Source organism: Crocuta crocuta, unplaced genomic scaffold (genome assembly GCF_008692635.1).
Source record: "Crocuta crocuta isolate KB4526 unplaced genomic scaffold, BGI_CrCroc_1.0 scaffold31, whole genome shotgun sequence".
Lineage (NCBI taxonomy): Eukaryota > Metazoa > Chordata > Mammalia > Carnivora > Hyaenidae > Crocuta > Crocuta crocuta.
The window spans coordinates 6,272,465-6,299,723 of NW_027528362.1; the positions used below are offsets into that span (position 1 = coordinate 6,272,465).

General features: G+C 40.3%; 2 protein-coding genes across 2 annotated transcripts in view; both read right to left on the minus strand.

The window, feature by feature from the left end:
- LRTM3 (leucine rich repeat transmembrane protein 3) overlaps positions 1-14,198 on the minus strand; it is a 29,126-nt gene extending 14,928 nt beyond the window's left edge. The window contains exons 1-5 of the mRNA XM_077753967.1: positions 13,971-14,198; positions 13,812-13,845; positions 13,669-13,705; positions 2,360-6,754; positions 572-1,756 (exon numbers count right to left, since the gene is read on the minus strand). Coding sequence (XP_077610093.1) covers positions 572-1,756; positions 2,360-6,754; positions 13,669-13,705; positions 13,812-13,845; positions 13,971-14,198 — 5,879 coding nt within the window. The remainder of the gene's footprint in view (positions 1-571; positions 1,757-2,359; positions 6,755-13,668; positions 13,706-13,811; positions 13,846-13,970) is intronic.
- A 5,411-nt stretch (positions 14,199-19,609) lies between these two features.
- TEX30 (testis expressed 30) lies at positions 19,610-23,004 on the minus strand. Its single transcript, XM_077753983.1, has 5 exons — positions 22,911-23,004; positions 22,223-22,453; positions 21,403-21,454; positions 20,692-20,897; positions 19,610-20,077 (listed from the first exon to the last, which is right to left on the minus strand). Exons 1-5 carry the CDS (start codon positions 22,923-22,925, stop codon positions 19,904-19,906), a joined length of 678 nt encoding a protein of 225 aa, XP_077610109.1. The 5' UTR covers positions 22,926-23,004; the 3' UTR covers positions 19,610-19,903.
- Positions 23,005-27,259: the final 4,255 nt, after the last annotated feature.

Below are 27,259 nucleotides of genomic sequence, written 5' to 3' on the forward strand. Positions count from 1 at the left end.
CGACACATCTGACTCTGCCTTTATTCTATTATGCATTTTCATGTCAAGTGACACAGGCATGGAAGAGGTGATGGCATTTAGGGCTATGTTTGCCATGGGTTTACCTGGTTTCATCGTGAAATTCAAGTTGCATTTGAATTGTCCTCTGTGGCTTGGTTTGCCACGTTTTGTGATATTAAGTGTCTGGGAAATTGGTGCTTTTTTTGCCTTCAAAGTTACCCATTTGAGACTCATTTTATTTCTCTTCTCTCTATATTTTAAATTGTTTCTCCTTCTTTTCAACGCAGGTAAAGCAAGTGTGGATAAATCCAAAGACTCCAGAATAGTTGCTGGTAATTCTTGGGCTAATCCTTTTTTCTCTGCAATAAGATCTTCCAGTACCCCAGAGCACTTTATATGAATTAAAAAGTCAATAATCTGTGATTTCAGGGTCTTCGGAGGGAAGTTTTTTAGACAACCATTCCCTGAGATATTAAATATTGGTGAAATTGACGTTTTCCTTGCCTTCATAATTAGACATTTGGGACTCATTTTATTTTTTAAGGCTCTACATGTAAATGTCTTTCTATGCCTTTTCGATTCAGACAGATGAGGTATGGAGACCTTCAAAGACTCCAAGACAGTTGCTTGTAGATCCTTTTTATACCCTGTATTTTCCTCTTCACCATGACGGTACCGTTCCCCCAGGTGGCTACCCACGCTTGGGACACCGTCCTTCATTGAATCCATTAAAACCTGACCAATTAGTGAGTGCTTTGTCTTTGGAGGAGGCAGCTTTGAACTTACTATAGACACTGCACCATTGTGTGCCTGGTGGCTCTTCTCTGGCTTCTCTCCCTGCACTGAATCTGTAGGCTGCATTTGTTGTGGGATGTCTTGGTCTATAATAAAGAGAATTTTCCCACTTCCGTGGTTTTCTGATTGATGAAGGTCAAGCTCCTCCCTCTGGTCTGAACAGAATTTGAAATGCTGGCTGTACTGTGGAATTACTTTTAATGTCTCCTGTTCACTGTTTCCTTCCTCCTCATCCTGAGCACTGCTTTCGTTGGTGTCATCTGAAGTAATATTCCCTTCATGTGCTGATACTGCTTGCTTTACTGGCTGAGCACTGAGACTCCTTTCTCCTAACAAATCTTTTTCTCTTTCTATCTTGTCATACATATTAATGTCAGGTGTCATAGACATGAAAGAATACATTTTAGCTGCCATTTTTTCACCATGATCCCCCTCGTTCATTTTGGTTGTAGGGTTACATCCCAATTCTTTTCTATGGTTTGGGCTAGATGCAACCTTGGTATTGAATATGTTTGAAACTGATGGTTTCTTTGCTTTTAGAAGTCCATATTTTGTATTCACTAAGATTTCCTTGTCTGAATACTTGAAATTTCTCTTCTTTTTGGGTGTAGATAAAGCAAATAGGCAGAAATCAAAAGCCACTGTGTCTTTCTTTTCAATACCACCAGCCTGTTCCTTTTGGTGATTTGCATCAGATGGAACACCATATTCTCTTGCAGAAAAAAGGATCTCATCATTCTTCACTTCCTCTGACTTTGGAGGTGAAAACCTAGCGTAATTCTCTAGCTTTCCAAATTGAAGCTGATCCAGTATGGGGCATGAAGCAGAACCTAAAACGGTTTGTGTACCATGTATTTGTGGTTGTACCTGAAGATTTTGACCTCCTGGTTGTTTCGGTTGCTCGTCTGATTTGACAAGGTCAACATTCTCTTTCTGATATGTGTTGAATAGGAAGCCTTGGCTATTCTCTGGAGTTGGTGACACTTCATGTTCCCCTTTCTGCTCTTTCCCATCTTTCATACTGTTAGATAAGGAACTCACAATATGATCTGGGCAACATACTTTCCCTCCATTTAGCAATTTCCCTTGTATTTGCTGCATATGATCAAGTCCTGTTACCCTCTGCATATTTGTCTGTACATTTAATCCGCTACTCATTTTTGTGTTGGGCAAAGTAGGCACCAGGCACTGAATGATACTGAGAAATGTATCTGCTGCATTTTTATTTTGCTGTGGCTTTTTCATCTTTGTTTTAAAATTGCAGTGCAGCCCCTTGCTCTGCGTGCCATCAAGCACATGTGAAACTGATGGCGTTTTTCCCCTAGTAGCTCTACATCTGCAATTCACTGTTATTTGCTTCCTTGCTAATTCTAATGTGTTTTTCTTTCTTTCATATTTAGAAACAAGGGGCTCAACGGAACCAGAGGAATGCAGGCATGTCACCTGCAAATCTTTTGGTAACTCTGAATTGTTTTCCACAAAATAAGAATCTAGTTCCCTTTTAGGGTCTCCACCAGATGGTAAGCCACACTCCGTCACTGTGTTCAAACTTTTATCAAATGACGAGTTCTCTGCTTTGGGAAGTGGAATCTTCAGACCCACAGGGGGTGTTAGGGCATGTTCGGTTATGCTGGTTTTCCAGAGTTCCTCGGCTTCTCTAGGAGCCATGTGGAGGCCAGTCTGCAAAGTAGTTTGTGCAAACCACCTTTGGTGCTGCACATCTTGCTCATTAACAGGCAGTTGCTGTGTTAAACTGTCCAATGCGGGGCACCATTCATCAAGGTGGGTCTCCTTCCCTTGAAATGCATCGGGCCAGAGATGCTCCATACGCTGCAAAGCTGCTTCTAGCAAAGTTTTTTGCTCCACTTCCTCTCCATCTTTCACTTTTTCTTCTTGGTCGTGGAATGTACTACACTTATCAAAGAAATCAACATACTGTGGTCTCACTTCCTCTGCTAATTGCCCTTGCTTTAACTGAGTGTGACAGAAGCTGTTTGTCTCTCCATGTAATCTGCTACGTGTGGGAGAAAAAAGGCTACTTATAAAGTCATATACCAATCCATTACCGTGGTTGATCTTCTCCGACTTGACCTTCAACTTGGAGTCCAATTTCTTTCCTGTGCTATTAAACACTTGTGAAATTGATGGCTTCACTGTATTCATTGGTACAGACTTGGGCTTCACCGGACTTTCTGTGTGTGAGAATCCTACTCTGTTTTTATTCACTTTTGAATGAGTTAAAACAGGCATGTAGTAACTCAATGTCTCTGAATAAGTTGCTGGTAAATCTTTTGGTAATTCTGCCTTTGTGTCTGCAAAAAAGTAACTCATTTCTTTTGCATCATTTCCGTAATCTACAACATCACTTTCTCTTGTTTGGTTTAAAGCTTCTCCAATCAGTGATTTTTCTGATGCTGGAAGAGGCATTTTGGCATCTGCAGTACATTTTAAGTCTGCTTGTGTTGCTAGGCTTTTCTTCATAGTCTCAACATGAAATAGATCCATTATCGGAATATATACAGACTCCACAAGGCTTTCTCTGGATGTAACTGGTTGAGGCATTTCTTCCTGTGTTTTCAGCTCCTTCTTTGGATTTGCATTCAGCCCAAGGTTCCAGGGATCACGAAGGACTGCTTCTGGTGGAGCTTCTTTGTCTCTTCTCACTTCATCTTGCAATTTAGCTTCTTCTAGTATGTTTCCGGAGTCATTTCCTTTCTTAATAAAAGCAGAATACTTTTCATCCCTTTCCTCCTCTGATTCCTCTTGGTTTAGCTTGGTATGACTGTGATTCTCCACATTGAATCTGCTGTGAATTGTAAGACGAGGCACAGTAGACACGTGAGGGTAAGTATCATTCACAAGCACATGAGTGACAATTTTATCTTGCAGTATCTGTTTAAATAGGATTTTTAAATTGCCTCTCAGTTTTCTCCTAAGACTTGGCATACCATGCCTACTGATATAAGGCATCAGTAAATTTGCTGGCTTCTTTACTTTCATAATGACAAGTGTGGGACTGAGTATGGTTTTTCCTCCTGATAACTTGCTTCTGATTTTCTGCCTTTTGAAAGATGATAAAGGAAGCATGTGGATGATGAATGACCCCAGGGCAGCTGCAGGTAAAACTCGTTTTAAGTTTTCCTTTTCCTCTGCAATATGACCATCTGGTATCTTTCTGGGGCTTCCACCAAATGGGACATTACGCTCTGTTGTATCAATTAAAACTTCACCCACTGGTGAGTTCTCTCGCACTGTGAGAGGATTCTTCGGATCTTCAGTCTCTCTGCCTGTAGGTGTGTCTGTGCTTTGCTTTACCTGATCTTGAAATTGATCCTTTGTGGGGCATGCACTACTCCCCACAATGGTTTCTATAGAAAAAGTTTGTGGTTGTACCTCTTGCTCTTTATTTGGGGTTTTTCTACTACCTGAACTGTTCTGTTTTATTTCAAATCTGACATATTTAGGCTTCTGCCTTAGCTGCAGGCTGACCCTGAAATCCTGCTTCAGCTGTGAAACTGCTTCCTGGAAAGTCTCTTCCTCTTCCTCTCTTCCATGTTCTTCTGGCTTTTTAAATATACATCTCTCCTCAATGTATTTTGCATCTAATGCTTTCATTTCATCTGGTAATTTCTCTTGCTCTACCACGGAAGGACTAAACCCTGTTGTTGATATATCTGTCTTGGTTTTCAATCTGTTATGCATTTTCATATCAGGTTGCTCAGAAATGGTCGTGTTAGTGGCATTGTGAAATGTAGCAAATATTCTTTTATCTTGCATATTTATGTTGATTCTAGTGTTACATGCCAGACTCTCACTTTCACTTAGGTTATCACATTCTGTTACATGAAGTATTAACGGTTTCCTTTCCTTCATAATTATATCTTCTGTACTCTCTTGAGTTTTTACACTTGCTAATTGCTCACTGCTTTTCTGCTCTTTAGTTCCTAGTGAGATAAGCAAATTGACCTCTGAAGTCTCCAGAACAATTTCCAGAAAATCTTTTTGCTTTTGTATATTTCTATTTGGAAAGCACCTTTGTGTTTCTGGCAAACTAGTTGGTAACTCGTCTCCACTTGAAAGTGGAAGATGGGAATTCTCTGTACTTTTTAGGTCTTCCTGTGTTTCCATTCTTCTGTTTGATTTCATTTCACGAGAGGAAGCAAATTTTTGCCAAGGTTCTGATACAGCTTCTTCTAAAGGTGTCTCATGCTTTGGAATATGCAGGTCAGATGTTTTTTTACTATTGGGGGCATGGAACTCTGCAATACCAATTTCTTTTTCTTGTGTAATTGGGTCTTTAAAAGACTCTTTATTCTTCCAGTTCATTTCTATTAATGAAGAACAAGGTGCTTTTAGTTGAAAAGTACTGACCATGAAAGACTGTTCTAGCTGGGGTGGAAGTTTTGCTGAAATGCTTTTTTCCCCTTCATATTCTCTGCCATGCTGCTTTACATTTTTAGCATTGTCTAAGTTTCCTCTTTTCTCAACAGACTCCACACAATTGACATTCTCTGCATCCAGTGACTTATTTTGCATAAGCAGAGAATGTCTACATCCTGTTACACCTGGCGTGACTTTTACTAGTTTTTTTCTGGAATACTTCTTAATATAAGGAGGAGGAAGCTTGGAAACATAAAGAAGATGCAAAGTTATATCTGATACACCTTTTCTTTGATGTAATTCTTTCTTCTTAGCATTATACTTGCACCCTAACTTGCCAGGTTTTGAAGTGTGGCATACTGTGATTTGAAATACCCATGGAGTTGGTGGTTTCTTCGACTTTTGAGATAAAATTTTGAGACTAAGTTTACTTCTACTGTGAAATGCTTTTCTCCTGTTTTTCTGCCGTTTAAGGGTAGGTGAAACACGCAATGAGGTATATACAGAATACTGGTTTAATTCTGAAGCAATTTGTTTCTGGCCCTCTGGCTTTACACTCCTTATTTGGAGTAGCTCTTCTGCAAATGAATTTGGACTTACAGTTAAAACTAGAAATCTGGCATTCTTAAAAATAGCATTTTCCCCCTGCATTAAATGTTTAGTCTTGTTTAAATCTTCAAACCAGACAGAATATTGGGCCTCATGTAAGTGTTTTGTATCAGACTCTAGGCCCTTGATTGGATCTTGAGTCTCAACAGAATATGGAACATTGATCAAATGTTGGCTTCTGCCCATAATTTGGGTCTGAAAGGAGTCTTGTGTGCTGCTGGAATATGGCTTCCTAGTCAAATCTTGAGGCAGAGCAAAATATCTGGCCGTATCATCAGGCTGGCTGTTGACAAATTGTTGAGCCTGACTCTTAAATCTGGCTTCATAGAAACCTTGATTCTGAGTTGCGTTTTGTACTGGAAAAGAATCTTGTGCTTGGGCAGAAGTATCCATTTCAACAGAATGTTGATTTTGAATCAAGGACTCTTGAGGTATTGAGTATGGATGAGTAGTGTTACTCTTTAATGTAGTTTTGGATTTTAAAGGAATTTGATTTCTCACATTTTCTTCCAGAAGTCTGACTTGGTCTCTGGAAAGAAATAAGTGGGCAGGAGGACACGGTGCCCTATCTAGACCTTCACCTTCTCTGGAATCTTCACTTTCTCTGGAGATGCTAGAACTTCTTGAAAAGTTAAAGTCAGAAGAAAACTCTGGATTTTTATTTTTGTTCGTTTTCATTATTGAAAATAATTTCTTGGATGAAAATTGACCTGTTTTATGTTCATTTTCTGGAAATCCTCTAGGGCTTAGAAAAAAATCCTTTACTTCTGAATGAAACAGTGACAAAAGTGAGCTAGTCCCATTTGAAGATGGTGTATGACTTTCACCAACGTAACTTACTTGATATTTACTTTCACTGGTACCTGACCATATTACTTCATCTGCTGGTGAGACTCTGTCTTCAAAGTTGCCTTCATTGTCTTCAGTTTTAAGTGATGAAGTTATTGTTTTTTCTGAAAAGTCATCAACTCTGAATCTAAGAAAACAGTGTGTAAATGAGTTATCACTTAGGACGTATTTTGAACAAGAACTCTCTTCTAGATTTAAGGTAACTCTGTATAGTATAAGAAAAACACAGCTAAATATAAAGATGAATTGAAACATTATTATTACAGAATAATTCATAACCTAGTTCCACTCACTTAATACATCAATCCACTGACAAAGTGAAGTAAATTATTTTCATTTCTCAGAGAATGAGGGATTTTTACCTCAAAAACATATCCCAAAGTCTATTTTTTTAATTAATTAATTAATTTTGAGAGTGGGAGAGTGAGAGAGTACAAGTGGGGGAGGGGTAGAGAGAGAGGGAGACAGAGAATCCCAAGTAGGCTCTGCACTGTCAGCATGGAGCCTGACACGGAGCTTGAACTCACAAACCATGAGTTCATGACCTGAGCAGAAACCAAAAGTTGGATGCTCAACCAACTGAGCCACCCAGGCACCTCCCAAAGTCTACTTTTGACAGCAAAGAGTCAAAGTTGCAGGTTAAGATTATAGTAAAACCTTGGTTTATGAGCATAATTTCTTCTGGAAACATGCTTGTAATCCAAGGCACTTAAATATCAAAGCAGATTTCCCCATAAGAAATCATGGAAACTCAGATGATTCATTCCTCAACCCAAAACTATTCATCTAAAAATGATTACAATACTGTAATATAATACAAAATAATAAAGGAAATACAAAATATAAAGAAAAATAAACAAATTAACCTGCACTTACCTTTGAAAACCTTCGTGGCTGGTATGAGGGAGACAAGAGGAAGGTTAGTTACTGTGTAGGATGACTTTCACTATCACTGATGGAATCACTGCTACGTATTGGCTCACTGGAATCTTTTTCTGCATGGAGACCATTGTATATGCTCACGTGGATGTTGCCTACAGTACAGTATTAATAAACTCTTGTCATAGACTGTATTGAATGTACTTGGCAATAAGGCAGCAGAGGAAAGGGTCTCTACCTGCAGGCAGCCTACCCTAGAATGAAGCAAAGCCTTCCTAAGCTCACTCTTGTATGGAAGAGCAAAGGACTGTCCATAGGTGCTTTGCAGTGACAAAAAATACACTAGTGCCCGTTGTGGGCACCTTCCAACGTTCTGAAAAATCACTGCTTTCTGTCAAACACTGCAGCCTGAGACTGAGCATCCAAGCATGGGAGATGATCACCCACAATCCTGCAGAGAGAGAGAGACAGGGACAGGGACAGAGACAGAGACAGAGAAGGACCGAAGGACCATTGGCTCAGCTGTGCTCATGTGACACTGGTGTGCAGTACTACTAGTATTGCAAGACATCACTCATTTATCAAGTTAAATGTATTAGAAATGTTTGCTTATTGGGGCGCCTGGGTGGCTTAGTCGGTTGGGTGTCCGACTTTCGCTTAGGTCATGATCTCGCGGTTCGTGGGTTCGAGCCCTGCATCGGGCTCTGTGCTGACTGCCGGCTCAGAGCCTGGAGCCTGTTTCAATCTGTGACTCCCTCTCTCTCTGACCCTCCTCTGCTCATGCTGTCTCTCTTTCTCCTAGAAATAAATAAAACATTTTAAAAAAAAAAAAAAAGAAATGTTTGCTTATCTTGCAAAACACTCATAGACCAAATTACAATCCAAGGTTTTACTGTATAACCTTTTACGAGAAATACCTGTTATTTTGGTTCTCTGTATGAAAAGTTTTGACAAGAATAAACATGTTCTTTTTTTTTTAAGTTTATTTATTTATTTTGAAAGAGAGAGAAAGTATGCGTGCATGAGAGCAGGGAAGGGGAAGAGAGTGAGGGAGAGAGAGAATCCCAAGCAGGCTCTGCACTGTCAGTGAGGTGCCCGACATGGGGCTCAATCTCTCACACTTTGAGATCATGACCTGAGCTGAAATCAAGAGTTGGACACTTAACCAACTGAGCCACCCAAGCGCCCCAAGATTAAAAATATTCTTATGGAAATTTAGTAGATACAACAGAAGAATGTTCAATACCATAAACTGCAGCTTTCTATATATAAGTCCTGATTATTTTAACAGCTGTTTATGTCTGACGGAGAGAGAAGCCTACATTTTAGGCCAGTGCTTCTCAGTACAATTTTGGATTGGAATAATGATCATGGAAGTGAGCTCTCCAACGCCTATTCTACATCAAGTGATTAGACTAAGTCTAACACAGTCATCTCATTTTCATTTCCAAGGGATTAGATTAGGCACGGGCATGAACAAATCCTAGCATAGGACAAAGATTTGTAAGAGCTTATGGAGAAAGCTGCCTTGTTCCTAAGAAAGACACAGAAAAAAATGGCCTTTTACTTCCTCTGGACATTGCCGTTCTGATTTTGCAACTCTGGTAGCCACCTTCCCACCCACCTCAAGAGAAAAGTAACACTGAGACAGACAAAGGGAGAGATACAAGACCTTAATGAACTTGGTGGCCTACTCTATCAACCAATTCTGCAGCCTAGACTACCTCAGGATTTCCCATCATATAATATCATAAATTCTCTTAGCATGGCAGTGTGAATCATGGTTTTCTGTTTCCTGAGAATTACAATATCCTAACAGATACAGGAAGGCTATATAAGCATTCTGGGGAATCAAGTGACCCCAATAAATTATGCCAGTGTCTGGACAAAATTAGGATTAAATTTCATCAGGACAAGAATGTGATGGTCACTTAAAGTAGAACAAATAGTGAAAACATAAGACAAACAAAAAATTAATTTCTGCAGCTTTCAGGAAAAAGAGGAAAGCTTATATGCAAGTACTCCAGCAAAAATACTGTGTTTTTAAACATAATAAAACAGTGCTAGATAATTCTCATATGTTGAGCCAACCGAGCTTTCTTAGAAACAATCTCACTTGATCACAGTGTACAATCCTTTTAATATGCTGCTGGATTTGGGTTGCTAGTATGTTTTTGGGGATTTTGCTCCTCTATTTATAAGGGATATAGGTCTGATACCTATCTTGTACACCAGCCCTACATACTCTCCATTGGGTGAGCTCCCAGGCCATCGTTTCTCCCCCTTTCCTACTAACTCACTGCTGGCTCCTTCTCGGCGTCCTCCGATGGCTCCTCTCTCCTTCCTGACCCCTTTGAAGTGTCTCAGGGCTCAGTCCTTGTTCCTTTTCTCCTCTCCCAGGCCCTTTGAAATCTCATCCTCTCTTGTAGGCTTTAATACTGCCCATATGCCAACAGCCTCCAATCTTAACTCGACCAGACATCTTTCCCAAACCACTTATTCACTCTCTCCATTGGATATCAAATCGATATCTCTAATTCAACAAATGCAAAACAAAATTCCTGATCTCCTCATCAAAACCTGCTCCACCCACAGTTTCCTTCATCTGAGTTTTTGACAACTGCATCTTTCTACATGCTCAGGCCAAAACTCTCAGGAGCCATCTCTGCCTCCTCTCTGTCTCACATCCATACCTTGTTGACTCTACTTTTCTAAGCATACCCTGAAACCAACGCTTCTCACCACCTCCACTGCTACCACCCTGGGGTCACTCACCTTTATCTCTCACTTGGATTACTTTCAGATAGCCTGCCATCTGCTTAGACCCTTGACCGAACAGAATCCATTCACAACAGGCAAAATAATCCTTTAAAAATATAAGACAGATGGGGCGCCCAAGTGACTCAGTCAGTTGGGTGTCTGACTCTCAGTGTCAGCTCAGGTCATGACTTCACAGTATTGTGAGTCTGAGCCCCACATCAGGCTTTGTCTAGCGGTGTGGAGCCTCCTTGGGATTCTCTCTCTCTCTCTCTCTCTCTCTCTCCCTCCCTCCCCCGCCCCTACTCATGCTGTCTCTATCTCTCTAAAGATAAATAAACAAACTTAAAAATAATTTTTAAATATATAAGACAGAACAGGGGTGCCTGGGTAGCTCAGTTGTTAATCATCTGACTCATGATTTCCAATTGGGTCATGATCTCACAGTTCCTCAGTTCGAGCCTTGCATATGGAACCTGCTTGGTATTCTCTTTCTCTCTCCCCCTCTCTCTCTGACCCTCCTGTGTGCTCACTCTCTCTCTCAAAATAAATAAGTACACTTTAAAAAAGAAAACAAAATAAACTTTATAAAATAAAATGTAAGGCAAGAGTCATTGCTTTTGTATCAGTAATAGATCTCAGGGGCCTATAGCAATGCCTGGCACATAGTTGGCACTTGGTAAGCATCTGCTCAGTGACCACTTTAGCCTGTAGGTGTCTGATTACTAACCCTCCTCCACAACAAGCTGACCCAGACACACAACCAAACCCCTTCTTTTAGTTCAGTAAGTAGGGATGGGGGGGCGGAAATCCACACACACAAACCACCCATAAGTGTGGCTCAGAATTAAAGGCAGAAATGGAGGGAAGTTGGTTACAGCAATACAAATAACACCCACTTGAACATCAGGCATGTCTCTCCACTTTTGAAATGTCCTTTGGCCTCTCCCCAGCAATCTCAACTGGCCTTCGAAGCTTTAAAAAGAAATCCACACCCTCCTAAGAAGACTGACAGGTCTATAGCCATGATAACAAGTAAATACCAATAAATGTAAATCCATTAAATCATTCAATGGACTGTAGTCACAGGACAGTCCTATAGTCAGAGTAACAAATACGAAATCTGTTTTGAAACCATTTTATCAATGATAACTCCCTTTGGGAGATACGCTTCTAAAACAACAGGTCAGTGACAGCTCCGAGCTTTGAAAGTCATATAATGGTGGCAGACTCTCCCAGGAACACATTTGTAAGGCTGATGTCAACCTTGAAACAAACCATTCCCCAAAACCTGATGGGTGCAAGATGGGCAAGACTATGCCTGGCCAGCAGGGCCCTCACATACTGAGTGGTGGCCTCACCCTTCAGTGTCCTTTATGCCATTCAGTCACCTCTTTCCCCCCCTGCTCCTCCCTCCTCTCTGCCCACCCCTCCACTTTTCTCTTCTCTCCCACCTCATAAGCAAGGCAGAACTCACTCAGTGTCTGATGCGATGCACTTTGACCAGTGTTCTGCATGGGCTTCCAGTAATATTCAAGCAGTTTCACTTCAGGATAAGTGAAGTGCCCTCGTAAATATAGTTCTGTCCCCAAAACAATTCTGGCACCAGGGTAAAGTGCTTTTGCTTTGTGCTTTGTTACACCTATTGTTTCAACTAAGGAGCAATTCTTCTAACTGCTATTTGGAAAGCAAAGAAATGGAGTATCAGTGGGTTGAAGCCAAGGCCACAGTATCATTAAGAGGCAGAACTAGGATATAAACCTTGACTACTTTAAATTCAAAATTTGTGGTTCTTCACTACAATATGCTGTCCACCGTAGGAGCCATATCTCTGCACTATAATCATCATCATTGATTGTACGTGCCCTGCTCTTTCTTATTTCCTTCATCTACTCATGTCCTGGAATGCTCTCCTTACCCTCCTAAACTGCTTTTTTTTAAGTTTATTTATTTATTTAAACTTATTTTTTAAGTTTATTATTATTTATTTATTTAGAGAGAGAGGGAGAGAGAGAAGTGCAGAGAGGGAGAGGTAGGGAATCCCAAGCAGGCTCCACGCTGTCAGCACAGAGACCAACGCGGGGCTTGATCCCATGAACCATGAGATCATAACTTGAGTGGAAATCACCCAGGCACCCCCTGCTGTCGTTTTCTGACTACTTTTTACTTATCCTTTAAAATTCAGCTTCAGGGATGCCTGGATGGCTGAGTTGGTTAAAGGACCAATTTCAGCTCAGGTCATGATCTTGTAGTTTGTGACTTCGAGCCCCACATCAGGCTCTGCAGAGCCTGGTTGGGATTCTCTCTCCCTCTGTCTCCCCCTGTCTCTCTCTCTCTCTTCCTCTCTCTCTCTCACAATAAATAAATAAACTTAAAATAAATAAATAAATGCAATTCAGCTCCAGCATAACCTTCTTCATGAAGACTTCCCCAACACACTATGCTGGCTTAGGCATCTCCTAAATATTCTAATGTTTCTTTCATTGTTACCAACCTGCAAGGCAATCACCCTTTATGTGTATGTTTCCTCCACAGGAAAGTAAGCTTCTTGGGGTGCCTGGATGGCTCAGTCAGTTAAGTGTCAAACTTCGGCTCAGGTCATGATCTTGAGGTTTGTTGAGTTCATGCCCTACATCGGGCTCTGTGCTGACAGCTCAGAGTCTGGAGCCTGCTTCAGATTCTCTGTCTCCCTCTCTCTCTCTCCGCCTTTCCCCCACTCATGCTCTGCCTGTCTCTCTCTCTCTCAAAAATAAACATAAAAAAATTAAAAGAAAAAAAAGAAAGTAAGCTTCTTGAGAACAGACAGTCTCTTGTTGTTTGTAATCCAGTACCAAACACAATGTTCATCGTAGAGGAGATATCTAATGATTGTTGAATGGATTTTGATAAGAGCAATTCACATATTAAGAGCAATAAGAGCAGTGCTGTCATATTTGGCCCCCAGGACCCTTTGGGATGCTTTGGGATTGCAGAAACAGAGTGTCACTTTTGCAGTACCTAGCTTAAGGTTCCTTGGCTCACAGAAGGTGCTAACCGATATTTTTTCAACTGAATGATCAGAACTGGTGTTACTATTTCTCCGTGTGTGTGTACTGGGGAAAGAGGTTGGATAGGGAAGCAAGTTACTACACCTCTGTAAACTTTCTTTTTCCTTATTCGTATGAGCAGTAGTGATACTAGCTACTTGAAAGGTTAACTTTAACAGTACACGAAAAGTCACTAACACAGCTTGTAACAGAGCAGCCATTAAAATCAACATTACATTGAATTATGACATCAGAGAGCTGTGGTCTTCTATACATACGGGAAAACCCTTTTCTGTAACGCAGATGCAAATGCAATTTTGAATAGAACAAAACCAACCTGAAATTAAATTTAATGTCACAATGTGTCACTTACCTTTCTTCCGAAGATGAGGAATGAAATGACCAGTTATCTAGAGAGAAGTGGGAAGTAAAAAAAAAAAAGAAGTCAGGACACTAATAGAAACAACTCTGGTTGAACAAGTTTCCTATTAAAATATGAAATTATATAATATTTACCAAATTTCATGCTTTTCAGGCAACTGTCTTTCTTCTATTTCAAGGAGACAATAAAATAAATGTTAAAGGAGTAATCCAAATGCCAGAGTTAAATTTTACAAGTTATTCTCATGTGACTTTGAAAAATAGAGGAGAAAGAAACCCAACATTTGCTCTTACCTTCTGGGCACCTGAACTGCCCTTTTCTGGAAGTGCAGGCTTCTTTTGAAAGGATGTATAAACCTTTATGAGTATGATCTCAAAAATAATTCCTAGGAAAATTATAAAAAATATTGTCATCCAATCATTTTGAGTCCAGGACTCCACAAGTTCCCACAGTGTCAAAAATGTATCATCTTCCAGTCTATTCCGCACTGCTCTTTTAAAGAAATAAAATTCCCTTGACATTTTTATGTAATATGTGAAATAGACTGATGTTTCATTCTGAAGTCTTCGATTTTGGATGCTCCAAAACACAAAAAGGTGGTTTGTCCATCTCATAACCCCATGCAATGCTCTGCCAGAAAAAACTTTCCAGTGCTGCTCAGTGTCTTGATCAAGTGCTGCAGGGACTGGTCTGGGCCTAAGTGCAGTACGTGTCATAGAGGGTATTCAACTGGGCTCACATCAACTTTCCATAGCAATAACGGAAGCTCACTGGTGGGACATGTACGGCGCTTTAGTAGTTTTTTTAACTTAAAAATTGTAAATGACCTTTTATTAATTTCACAAAAAGAAAATATAGTTCTATAAACAATCCCTTAGCGAAGTGATTACTACCCTGTAATTCAAAGAATACAGAACAAATTTGAATTGGGCATAACCATTTCCTAGTACCACCAGGATTACTGTATTTTATGCTTCTGATTAGGAAAATATGAATGTAGTGTTGTTAGAAAAAAAAAAAGCAAAAAAATAAAAGAAATGCTGAAACTGAAATTTTCAGTTTCAGATAAATATCAAGTCATTTTTTAGTTTTATAATGTCTTACGGTCACTAGGTAAGATGTTATTTGTCTCTTACGGGTCTGCCTGATTTTGTTTTCTTGAGATAGAACATCTCATTTTATACTTCTTTTTGCTAGAGGGTCCTGTCAGCAATGTTCCACAACAATCTGCTGTAACATTCTGAAAACTAGAGGTAGATTTTGGAATGGTCTTGCAGTGAATTCCTTTTTTATCCTGTCTGTAGTGACCTCAGGGAACAACTCCTTGTGAAGCTTCTTGATGTCAGAGTTAAAGAGTCAGGTTTATGTGCTGCTCCCTTTCCCTCACAGTCTAGAAAGTGGGCTTTTAAGTTTACGGAGCAAATACAAGACAGTCTGGACTATTCATGTAAAATGTTAACCCCACTTTGGATTTAGAGCATTTTCTCTCTGAAGATTTCATTAACTTTGTCTTCACTTATTCAAGGTCGGTTGAGGAAAGAGGTATATTCTTTTACACTGGAGTTAACTGTTCGGGTCTCTTCTGTCACAGAAGTATAACTGAACGCAAGAAAAGATTTACTGAGCTCTTACCTTCCTGGAGTATCCGAAATAATGAGTTCAATGCCACATCCTAAGCATCAGGGTTTATAGCCTTCCAGTCCACTAAAGAATAGCCTACAGGCATTTATAATCTTCACTTAGGCTTACCTACGATACTGGGGTTTGTTTTTGCAAAGGGCAGCCTTCCAGCATGCAGGACCAGCATTCATTAATTCTTCAAGAAATTTTAGCCAATTCCTCTGGATATTCCAGGATACAGTATATCCTTCTATCTGACCACCCCCTTACCCACATACACAATTCAGGGTGATTTTATTCTGCCAGTAATGCAGCTGGCAAATACTCAATTTCTCTTGCCTGACAGCAGACATTCTCTAATTCATTTAACGTGAACTACTATAAAAGGTATTCAATGTTTTAACACTTTACAGTTCCTGAGACCCTGCAAAGCTTTATGGCACTGAATCCCTGATTAGTGTGCCCCAGACTAGCTCTGTAAGAACTGAAAAGGAACCACTCGTGCTGATGGGAAATGTGCAAAGAGGGAAAGAGTATCCTTCTTCAGGGCTTTCTCATGTTTGTTACTTACGGGCTTGCCTACTAGGGGCACCTGGGTGGCTCAGTCGATTAAGTATCCAACTCTTGGTTTCAGCTCAGATCATGATCTCATGGTTCGTGAGTTCGAGCCCTGAGTTGGGCTCTGCACTGATGGCACAGATTCTGCTTGGGATTCTCTCTCTTTCCCTCTCTCTCTGCCCTTCCCCCACTCACACACTCTCTCTCAAAAATAAAGAAACTTAAAAAAGAAAAATACAGTCACCTAATTCTCAGTGCAGACACTGCTGTCCTTTATACCAAAAACCTCTTCTTGTGTCAATCTCAAGTAAACTGCATAAAAAGTAAAGCACTAAGCTCGGTTTATTTCTTAAAATTATGAAGGCAATAAAAAAATAAAAATAATGAACACCAGAGAAATTCCATTACTAATAGGAACATAGACACAAGAGATCACTCCAAAAAACTCTGTTCAAGTTGTAAAATATTTATTATATGTACCAATGTCACATTCTTCACACTATTTGGACATTGTGAAACTAGGATTTTCCTTTTTTTTTTTTAATATTTTTATTTATTTCTAGGAGAGAGAGAGAAACAGCGTGAGCAGGGGAGGGCCAGAGAGAGAGGGAGACACAGACTCTGAAATAGGCTCCAGGCTCTGAGCCGGCAGTCAGCACAGAGCCCGACGCGGGGCTCAAACCCATGAACCGCGAGATCATGACCTAAGCGAAAGTCAGACACTTAACCGACTAATACACCCAGGCACCCCGGATTTTCCTTTTTTATGTATCAGGAAAAAGTCCCAATAATAGGCATATAAAACAGCGATATAAAACCAGGGATTGGTCATAATGGTTAGAAATTCTTCCTCTGTAAATATCTTAGTTCAATACAACTAATATTGAATAATGACTACTTAAGACACTGAACAACTAACTAAAAAGGGCTCTGTGGATACAAAGATCAGTGGAAACCATTCCCTGACATGGAGTATTCGTGACATGGTGCAACTACGCCAACCACTTACTGAAAAGGCAGAGTGTGATTGACAAGAGAGGAAAATACTAAATGGGTTCCAAGGAGGGCTACATGGTTGGGGTAATTTTAAAAAAAGCTGTGAAGGGGGAAAAAGAATTTAAGCATTTTAAAGGATGAGGAGGATTTGGTAACAGGCAAGGACTAACAAGAAAGTTCCAGGAAGGGGAGGCAGAAAGCCTTGTTCCAAAACTTTGTGTCGTCCGTGGAACTGAAGCACCGTGCTACACAGGCCCACGGTGTGGGGGAAATCAGGCTAAAAACATTGATAGGCCCTACTGTGAAGAGCTTTGAACGAAGGACTTCAACCTTAGTAGTCACATTTGAAGATCCGTCAACACAGTCTTTGACTTGAAAGTGTCCATTGGTTTGTTGAAGCAAGGAGACAACAAAATAGGAACATCAGCTGGGTGACTGCAGTTAGACGAGAAATTGGTGAAGGCCTGGATTAAGAGTAATGGCAGCATAAATGAGAGAAATAACAGAATCAGACGCTGAAAACTCACGATCTGGCAACTAACGGGAAGCAAATGGATTTGGAAGGCAGAGGAAAGCTAATGGTGACGGAGAAAGGATTTCAAGATGATCACAAGGTTCTCAACATGGAAGCCACTGACATTTTGGATCAGATCCTGCTTTGTTGCGGCTGCGGCCCTGCACATTACAGACTGCTGGCGGCATCCCTTTCCTCCAGTAGCACGGCCACCCCAGTCGTTAACAACCGGAAATTTCCAGACATTGTCACACGTCCCTTAGGGCGCCAGATCACTCCTAGTGGAGAACTACTGGTCTCAGTAGTGGCTGTGCCATTAAGGAGGGTGTCTGCCACAGGAGGCGCCAGGACAGCTCTTTAACCATAATCTCAAACTTTTCTGTTGCAAGATGTGGCCCATCTGTGAGGAGCAGCTGGGACCTTTTCACAAATGTTCACTTCGGCCTTTGACATATCGCTCATCTATCTCCAGGAGCCATACATCCCCTAGCTGTGCACTGGTACACAGCTCTCAAATGACAAGCGATTTCATCAGTCAGGAAGTTTCTTACAAGTAACTCAAGGAAAAATCAACTTTCAGTGACCTTCTAGGTCATCTCTATATTTGATGTAGTATCTTTGGTCACTTATGTTATACCCACCGTTTAATTTGCAAACAAATGTAACTACATACATAGCCTGGTTAGTAACCTTTTAAATCTATTTCTTCATTGTACTTTTTATACTATGGTCTGCTCTATAATTAAAGTTCTCCTTTTTATTTTCCCATTAGTTTTATTTTTGATTTGTAATATTAGTATTTCCCAATTGACTTATATTTGTTTATAGGCCATAATTGTATTTGTCAGCTCTGGATGTGTTTTATGTGTTTATACTATCTTGATATCAGAACTGTTTTTTAAAGTTTCAAATGTTAAACAATGATTATGTACTATTTTTTAAAATGTAAGCCTTGTTCAAGAAATTTAGTCAAAAGGTATTATTCACTGACACTGAAATTTTGATTGCATAGTGGTACATAATTTCATTCTGCAATATAAATGATTTGGATACTGTTACCTAGGTTTCTGTTCTTTGTGCACTATTGAGAAAAATTTAAAAGTAATTAAAATCCATGGACTCCACCAGAGAAGAATGAGGGAACTCAAAAATCTGCAAACTACCCAGTCCACCCTGAGGCTGTCTGAAGGGCCTAGTATTAGAGCAGTAGAGAAGGCAGAAAAATGAGTTACTATCTTACTATAGAAAACCACCCTTCACTACAAACTTCTGCATCATCAGCTCCATCACATTTTGTGCCCTTTGTAGGAAACATAGACACTTATGTTTTTAATATAGAACTCAACACTATTTAAGTCAAGTTGAGGTATTAACTGAACTTCCTAAGCCAAAATGAAATGCCCTAACTCTTCCTAGATACATCCCAGATGTTAGTCCTACTATTTAGTCCTTATTTCATTCTCCCCTTATTCGGAGAGAGGTCTAGACATCGAGTTTCTCCATTATATTTAAGCTCTAAGTATTTACTCATCCCTGCAAGCCCAATCAAGCTTTGCCTGTAATAGGCCTTCGGTAAACATTTATTTTTTTTAAATGTTTTATTTCTGAGACAGAGAGAGAGAGGGAGAGACAGCATAAATGGGGAGGGTCAGAGCGAGGGAGATACAGAATCTGAAGCAGGCTCCCAGCTCTGAGCTAGCTGTCAGCACAGAGCCCGACGCAGGACTAAACCCGTGAGATCATGACCTGAGTCGAAGTCGGATGCCTAACTGACTGAGCCACCCAGGCGCCCCAAACATTTTTCTAATGTTTATTTACTTTTGAGGGAGAGAGACAGAGCGGGAATGGAGGGGTAGAGGGAGAGGGAGACACAGAATCCGAAGCAGGCTCCCGGCTCTGAGCTGCCCGCACAGAGCCTGATGCGGGGCTCAAACTCATGAACCGCAAGATCATGACCTGAGCCAAAATCAGACTCTTAACCAACCGAATCACCCAGGTGCCCCCAGTAAACCTTTCCTGAATGAAAGTTGTTACTTCATTTGAAAAACAAGGTTCAGGGTCCCCATACATGAAAACGTATCTTCCCTCCTGCTCTTAAACTGAGATTAACAGATTAGATGAATGAGTGTGTACAGTGTAGAAAATGGACTACATTTACCACAGTGAAGTAACAGTTGTTTTCCCGTTTTAAAGACACTGCTCTGCAGAATCACGTTCTCAGCTGTATGGAAAGTAAGACAAAAGTTCTACGGTAACAAAATTCAAATGTTTAATTTTTTCAAAACTTAACTATATTAATGAAAATAAATTATATTTAGACCACCATCAATATTTGTACATCATCTTTATACAACTATAACAGTGCTTTCAAAAGACTGTTATTTTGTAAAGGACATTAATTTCACAATTAAAACATGTTTTAAAAATGGGGGAACATTAAATTTATCTGAAATCTCTCATAATGCCGAGAGGTATGCTGTTCTTTATCAAATGCACTATATTTGTATTCAAAATAACAAGGCTTTTAGCTAAATACAATTATTTCTTGTCCATTTCAGTGATTTCCTGGATCCAAAACAAAATCTGTGTATTTATTTCTTTGAAAACGTCATTTGTTGAACGTCCTTTCACTGCCATGGAATGATTTGCCTTCTCAATCCAGTGGATTTTATTGGGAGCTTGCATTTTCTGTGCCACTTTCTCCAACAAGCTCTAATGGAAAAAAAGAAGAAGATACTAGACTAATGCTCTTTTAGTGTTTACTAAGGATTCTCTCTCTCTCTCTCCCCCTCCTGTACCGCCTATACTAGCATCCATTCACTAAATATTCATTAAATACCTACTCTAAGGACAACTTTCAAAGCAATGGAATATGCAAATAAATGTCCACAGAAGTGGCAGTCTACGTCTCTCAGATACAGCAATACCACAGAACAGAGCAAGTACTCATTACTGACAGTATATAGTAACATGTACAAGTTATTAACTCTTCCTCAAGAGCCAATTTTATAATTGAAGAAGCTGCTTGAATGTTGAATTAATAAAAACAAACGTACAGTCTAGTAATCCCCAAACCACGAGATTCAGATATTAATCTTTCATTCCAAGTAAGAGTCAAACCATTTAGCCACTCTTCCAGGGAGATGAATTATGTTAGCATGCTTATATTTCTCGGTTCTCCAAAGCAACAGGTAACTAAGTCACAAAACTAGCATTAGACTAATCAGCACCTTTTAAAGAGCCTGAAAGCTGCAGGTAACATCTTATTCCCAAGATAATTCTTTCATTCACTCTCTCATTTACACAAACATCAAGTTGTAAATCACCTTTTCACACATTTCATCTGCTGAGCCTGACACAAACAATACAGGATCTTTTATACGATAGAGATCTTCATCTCTAAGCTTATGTGGCTGCTTTGGATGGTGCAGTGGGTAAGAAATACAAATGAGACCTCGAACAAAATCATCAGCGTCATCTGGCTCATTATGGCACATTACAGAAGCAGCTGCTCTTGACCCCATTGAACGACCTAAAATCAATTAAAATTAAGTTCAGTTTGATATATAAACATTCATATAAAGAAGTGGTGATAATATGGCAACTTAGATTTCATTTACTGTTCATCCATATAACTGTATCACTTAACTCCAAAAAGTGGCAATTAACAAGCTGCAATACCCATAATGGACATCTATGGATTCATAAAGAGCTAAAACTTGATCCTACGTTTAAAAATTAAAAAAAAAAAAAAAGGAATTATTTTTCTGAAGACTACTTAAAGATCCTTGTGAAGGAATCATTTAAAGAGGGTGACTCAGAGATATAAATAAAAGGAGAGATCTTTGGGTTACAATATGTATCTATCAGGTTTAAATTTGCTTTAAACATATAAAGTACCTTGATGTTATACAAGAAAGTGACTTAACAAAACAAAAAATCCTTCAAGTAGTTCCTTGTCATCAGTTAATTTTAATTCTTGATTACCTGTTCCTATATTAATATTAGTAGATTTAAAAGCAAGTATTATAACTTACCGCCAAGGAAAACACCTGCCAATTTGTATTCTCCTAAGGTCTTTAGGTAATTCTAGAAAAACCAACCAAAAAATGATCAATTCTTCTCCTATAAAATATTCCACTGGAAAACCAACATATATTTCTCATCATTACTGAAATGTATGAAAATCATTGTAAAGACAACCATAAAATCTTAAGGGATTCTTCTGGAAAGAGGTAACCAGTTCTTTGCACTTTCAGTCATGCTGTCACTATCAAATCAAATCCTGCGTAATATAAGCAAGTAATGAGAAAAAAAAATCACTTTACCAGTCTATAAAATTCAAGATTCTACTAGTTAAATATTTTTAAAGAATTACATTTTTTCAAAAAAGCTACTAAAAGCTTCCAACTAATACAGAATTTAATAATACTAATGTCTAATTTAAAGCCCTGAAAAATTTATCAAGTTTGAAATAATCTGGACTAAAAAAATTTCAGATTTGTTTTATCCAGTGATTTTAGTTTCAAACTGTGCTATATTTGTATACTTGTGGTATGGTAGGCAAATATTCAGAACTATACTCTGAAGTTATATAATTCCAGAAAGAAAATTACATCATAAATAGCTTCCCTTGGCAGTACCACAGAAGAATATTATGATGTGAGCATTCATCTCCATGGAAACTGACAGCAAAAAAGAGAATCTATTATACAGCCTTCATGTTCTGTTGAAGTTTCTAATATTCATTAAAAGCTTTTTAAGATAAACCAAATGACTGCTAATAGAATTTGTCTTAAATTTATTAAGAATTTTAAAACAGAATTGTTATAAGTAAATATAAAGAAATTTTCTTACCAAAACTGATTTATATGCCTTAATTCTATGTACAATATTAAGGCCTTTACAGGTAAATCTCAGGCAAAAAAACCCATGAGATGCAAGATGGGATGCCAGTGACATCAAATGAGGAAGATTCATATCTCCTGACGCTCCATGTGTAAGAATTATTCCATATGTTAAGCTCTTGTTAGGTACCAAACAAACAGCATCTAGTAATTTATTTCCAAAAGGTATTTTTAATTTAACCTGGAATTCAAGAGAATAAAGGGATCAAAAATTACTTCCTTGCCTATTCAGACAACTGAATAACTATGTTTGTTTTGTGAGACCCATGATTCACATGGCCTCTAAATAAAAAGCACTATTAACAATAGCTAATATTTAAGTGCTTGGTTATGTGTCAAGTATGTATTAACTTATTTAACCTTCCTAATAATTCTATAAAACAAGCACTATTATCACCTCCATTTTATAGATATGAAAACTGAGGCACAGCAGGTTAAGTAATGTGCCCAGGTTATATAGCCACTAGCTAGGATTCGAACTCAGGTAGTTTGCTCCAAAACACCTTACTCTTAATCACTAACGCTATACTGTCTACCACAGTACAAGCTGAAAATAAGAAAATTACTCTGGAGCCACAGGACTTAAAAAAAAAAAAAAAGAACCCTGAAGATGCAGAATATATGAAAACATGTATTACCTCTGTATGACTCATTTTCACTGCTGAATAACAAACTTAGAGTGCATTACGTCTGAGAAGCAAAGGACATCTCCCTGAAAAGAAGATTCTGTTGTGAAAGGTGGGTTGGCAGACATGGATATGACATAAGAACTATGAATGAACACATTCAGTAGCTGAAATAAACACATATAGAACCATTTCTCTAAGAACTGGTGCCTCTACGTATGCATTGCTTAATTAATTACTTTCAAGGTTCCTAAAACCATGGACACACAGAATTGGTTACAGGGCCAGGTGTGGGGATGGCAGATGTTATATAAGAAAAGCCAATATGATACCTTGATATGTATCTCTTAAGATTTCTTTTTTTTTTAAATATTTTTATTTATTTCTAGGATAGAGAGAGACAGCGTGAACAGGGGAGGGTCAGAGAGAGAGGGAGATACAGACTCTGAAACAGGCTCCAGGCTCTGAGCTGGCAGTCAGCACAGAGCCCGACGCGGGGCTCAAACCCACAAACCTCGAGATCATGACCTAAGCGAAAGTCGGATGCTTAACCGACTAAGCCACCCAGGCGCCCCTTAAGATTTCATATCAAGGTAGAGTTCATATCAAAGTAGAATGTTGTATCTTGGCATATATGTATTTTTTTCCCAAGCATCTTTATTCTCAGCCAACTACCTTTAACTTAATTTCACAGTATCTTTCTACTGACATATTTCCTCATCAGCATTCCCAATTCTTCTTCCTACTCTGTGAGAGAAGTGTATATCCACACCCTTTGTCAGGTGACTTTGCAGAGCGCCCCAGTATGTAGTGTACACACATCTTCACCCTACTGATTTGGGGCTTGACTATGTGACACTACATTAACTAATGAAATTTATGTAAAAGTTGTAAATTGTCCTTTCCTCTCACTTCTGAGCCAAGACGTGGCAAGTTTCCAGAAGCCCCCTTGAACTCCCACCTTCAGTCATCAGAAAAGCATGTTCCAGCTATTTTTGCTTTTTCAGCCTGGGTCCCAGAACAAAGATACATGTTGCAGATATGAACCCAAATCTAAAGTCTGTAGTGCAGCCTAGCCCAGCCAAGATCTAAGCCACTGAAAAGCCAAGAAATGTTGGCCTGAAGAACCCAAGAGCATGAAACGTTAAGCCACTGAGATCTGGGGATTGTTACACAGCCTTCCTTCCTATGGAAGAGAACTCTTATTATTCAAGGTATTACCAACATCAAGATCTCCACTATTCAACTGTTTTTTCCTGTTAACATTTTTCATTCATTCCTGGAATAGATACTAAGAGTTCAAAGATCAAAAAGTACTAAAAATACATAGTGAAAAGTGTCCCTCATTCCACTTTTGCCTTGCTACTCAGATCCCTTCTCCAAAGTCACCCAATATTATCTGCTTCTTACATCTTTCCAGATATTTTATACATATATACACACACCCCTTTTTAAAATAAACTCATGTTTTTCTGACTCTCCCACCACCTAACATACATCTTTTGTTTACTCTTTTCCCTAGACAATGACCTCCTTTCATTGTGTTTCAGGGCTGCAGAATATTCCAAGGGAAGGTTGTGCATTATGTATTTCACCAACCATCAATTAGACTGTTTCCAATCTTTTGCTAAAAGATTGCAATGAATGGCTCGCACCTTATATTCTCCTGTGTGTAGACCAATTTTTATAATAATTTTGTGGGAGAGGAACTGCTGTATCAAAGGGTATATTCATTTGCGGTTATATTTTTTAAGGAATACACTTGATTTCTGAATAGGTAATATATGCTGACGGCACAAAATTTTTAAAGAACAAAAATGTAAATAGTTAACTCTCCTCACATTCTTTTTCCCCAGCCATCGCGTGCCCTTTCCCAGAAATAACCACTATGAGCAACTTATTATTTTTAAGCTTTCTTTATTTGCAGGGGGTGGGGGCAGGGAGCAGAGAGAGGAGGAGAGAATCGCAAGCAGGCTCCACGCTGAGCATACAGCCTGATGCAGGGCTCCACCATCCCCTGACCCTGAGGTCACGACCTGAGGCGAAATCGAGTCCCACACTTAACTCACTGAGCCTGGCAGGTGCCCCGACTGTGACCAACTATCTTTCCACACCCGTGTGTATGTGCGCAGAAAAATTCTCTTACTTGAGCCTGAGGGGGGTTAGTCTGGCTCCAAAACTTCTGGGGCTTCAGTGGGCGAAGGAGAAGAGAGGACTTCGGCCTTCAGCGCCCCTGCTTTCACAAACGTGGCCCCATAACTAACTGCGCCTGAGGTCCCGGGGTTCAAAGCTCCGCTCTATGTTCTCGGGGGAGCAGCCCCCACCTTGCAGCGGGAGAAGGAACCACTCCAGACGCCAGCACAGAAGGAGACGCGGACATCGAATTCCCTCCCCAACACGTTTCACCCACGGCCCCCAACGCGCCCCCTTCACTGGCGGGTCCCAAGGCGCCCCGCGCCGCCGGTTTCTGTGTGTCCTGCGAGCTGTTCCCCAACGCTCCCCGCTGCAGGTTTAGAATCACGCTCAGGTTTGCGAAGAACACGTTCCAGAACCCCACGCTCCGACTGCTACTGTTTCCGGTCCCGGGCTCTCCACCATTTGAGCGTAGGTCTTCTGAAAAACCCCTTTCCCGTAACTTTAGTGAGATTCCAGCGGGGAATAAAGGGAGATACACGTACTCAATCCACTATCTTGGCCTAGAATGCGCTACTATCCCGAAACAGGCTGGATTATCCCGAAACAGGAAAACTCTAGGGCCTTCCAGGTTCCCCGACGAACAGCCCACTCTTCACCGCGCGTGCACGTCTTCCCCACGGGCTACTCCGCGTAACCACGAACCCGCTCCGGGATTCGATCCCGCCGCAGCCCGGTCTCCACAGCCTGCGTTCCGACCTCGGGTTCTGCATCCCTGCCTCGGGGTCTTCCGTTGTCAAAGGAGCGCCCACAGGGCTGCCCGGAGGAGGCATCTGTGGTCTCGGGGCTTCGCGAGCATTCCAGAAGGGCTCGTCCGACGACCGCTAACACTCAGGGCGCAAGAAGGGATCGCGACCACCCCAACTTGCAGGCGGGAACCCGCCTGCGCACCGGCCAGGCTGCCCACGGCCGCGCGCGGGGGGAGTTCCCGTCTTTCCGGGGGTCCCTGACCTGGCCGGGTGGGGGCACGGCCGACGGCGCGCGGGCCCGGGGCGAGGCTCCCCCCGGGGCTCTGGGGTCCCCCCGCACCGGAGAGACCCGTCTCGTGCACCCAGCTGCAGCCCAGGGTGCGNTCATGGTTTGCCTCCCTCCTTCTCCCCCACTATTTTTCCCCCTCGCTTCAACAGTTGCGCAGGCCATGAAGGTGGAGTCAACTCTGATTATTCTTTTTCTCACACCAATCTGTTCATTCCTGTTGACTCTATTTGCAAATATATACAAAACCCAACCACTCCTCATACTTGTACCAGACTGGTCTGAGCCCGCCCCGTGCTGTGCACTCGGCCTGGAGTACTGAAATCATCTGCTAAATGCTCTGTTGTTTCCACCTTTACCTCCACCTCTTTGCTGCTTGAGCAACTCAGCAACCAACTGGACCCTGGTGAAATGTAAACACCTTCTCTCCAAACCTTCCAGAAGCTTCCCCGTCTCGTAACCAAAGCCAAAGCCATACAATGACCACTAAGGCTTTATATTATTTATATATTTTTTTAGTTTCAAGTTTTTATTTAAATTCCTTGGCTAACATATACTGTAGTATTAGTTTCAGAACTAGAACTTAGTGATTCATCACTTGCACATAACCCAGTACTCAACACAAGTGCCCCCCTTCATGCCCATCACGCATTTAGACCATCTCCCATTCACCACCTCTTCAGAAACTCTCCATTTGTCCTCTATAATTAAGAGTCTGTTTTCTGGTTTGCGTCTCTCTTTCCCCGTATGTTTATCTGTTTCGTTTCTTAAATCCCACAGATGAGTGAAACCATATGGTATTTGTCTTTCTCTGACCTGACGTATTTTGCTTAACATAATATACTCTAGATCCTTCCCATATCATGGCAAATGTCAACATTTCATTTTTTACAGCTGAGTAATATTCCATCAAATATACATAGACCACATCTTCTTTATCCATTCATCAGTCACTACGCGTTTGGGATTTTTCCGTAATTTGGCTATTGTTCATAATGATGCTATAAATATCAGAGTGCATGTCTCTCTTCGAATCAGTATTTATATATCCTTTGAGTAAATACCTGATAGTGCAATTGCTGGATCATAGGGTAATTCTATTTTTAACTTTCTGAGGAACCTCCATGCTGTTTTCCAGAGTTGCTGCATAAGTTTGTATTATCACCAACAGTGCAAGGGGGTTCCCCTTTCAC